At 67.1% G+C, this 709-nt stretch overlaps 1 protein-coding gene across 1 annotated transcript in view; it reads left to right on the top strand.

Annotated features, from left to right (window-relative positions):
• The window catches only part of LOC104990672 (plexin-A1-like), a 39,184-nt gene extending 38,799 nt beyond the window's left edge, over nucleotides 1–385 (top strand). The window contains 1 exon segment of the mRNA XM_010842914.1: nucleotides 4–385. Coding sequence (XP_010841216.1) covers nucleotides 4–366 — 363 coding nt within the window. The 3' untranslated portion in view covers nucleotides 367–385.
• Nucleotides 386–709: the final 324 nt, after the last annotated feature.

The raw sequence follows: 709 nt of genomic DNA, 5'->3' as shown, positions 1-709 counted from the left end.
AGAGGGGGCAGGCCTGTTCCTCGCTCACACGCCCACCGCTGCAGGTACTACGCAGACATTGCTAAGATGCCCGCCATCAGCGACCAGGATATGAGCGCCTACCTGGCCGAGCAGTCGCGGCTGCACCTAAGCCAGTTCAACAGCATGAGCGCCTTGCATGAGATCTACTCCTACATCACCAAGTACAAGGACGAGGTCAGTGCAGACTCGTCTCTGCCCCGGGCTGCTGGACAGGCCTGGTGTCCTCGGCCTTCACACCGGCTCTGCTGCTGGGGGCCGGCGCTGGGCCTCCCTGAGATGTTGGGGACGGAGGACTGCGCCACAGGCTGGAGAGGCCCACTGGGCATGGCTGGGGCCCAGTCCTGAGGCCAGGGCAGGCCCGCCACAGAGCGTCGCGCGCGGGAGGAGGGTGGCGGTGGCTATGGGGTATGTGGGCGTCAGGGGTGCGGGCTTCTCCCGGGCACACAGAACCTGACTGCCAGGGGCTGGAGGGCAGGGCGGGCATGTCAAGAAGTGGGGTGGGGTGGGCGAGGGGGAGGGTCAGGAGCCTGGTTCCCTGGGTCGAGAGGGTGGAGCAGTCAGCTCCGGAGACTTGGCCACAGGGCCGGACTTAGGGGTGGCAGGGAACCAGGGGACGGTCAGCTGAGACTGGAGGAGGGGCTTGGGGAGGGAGCCCAGAGCAGAGAAGCGGCTGTGCTGAGCCTGGGGC

This window comes from Bison bison, unplaced genomic scaffold, assembly GCF_000754665.1.
Source record: "Bison bison bison isolate TAMUID 2011002044 unplaced genomic scaffold, Bison_UMD1.0 scf7180017847352, whole genome shotgun sequence".
NCBI lineage: Eukaryota > Metazoa > Chordata > Mammalia > Artiodactyla > Bovidae > Bison > Bison bison.
This window is presented reverse-complemented; position numbering and strand designations above follow the sequence as displayed.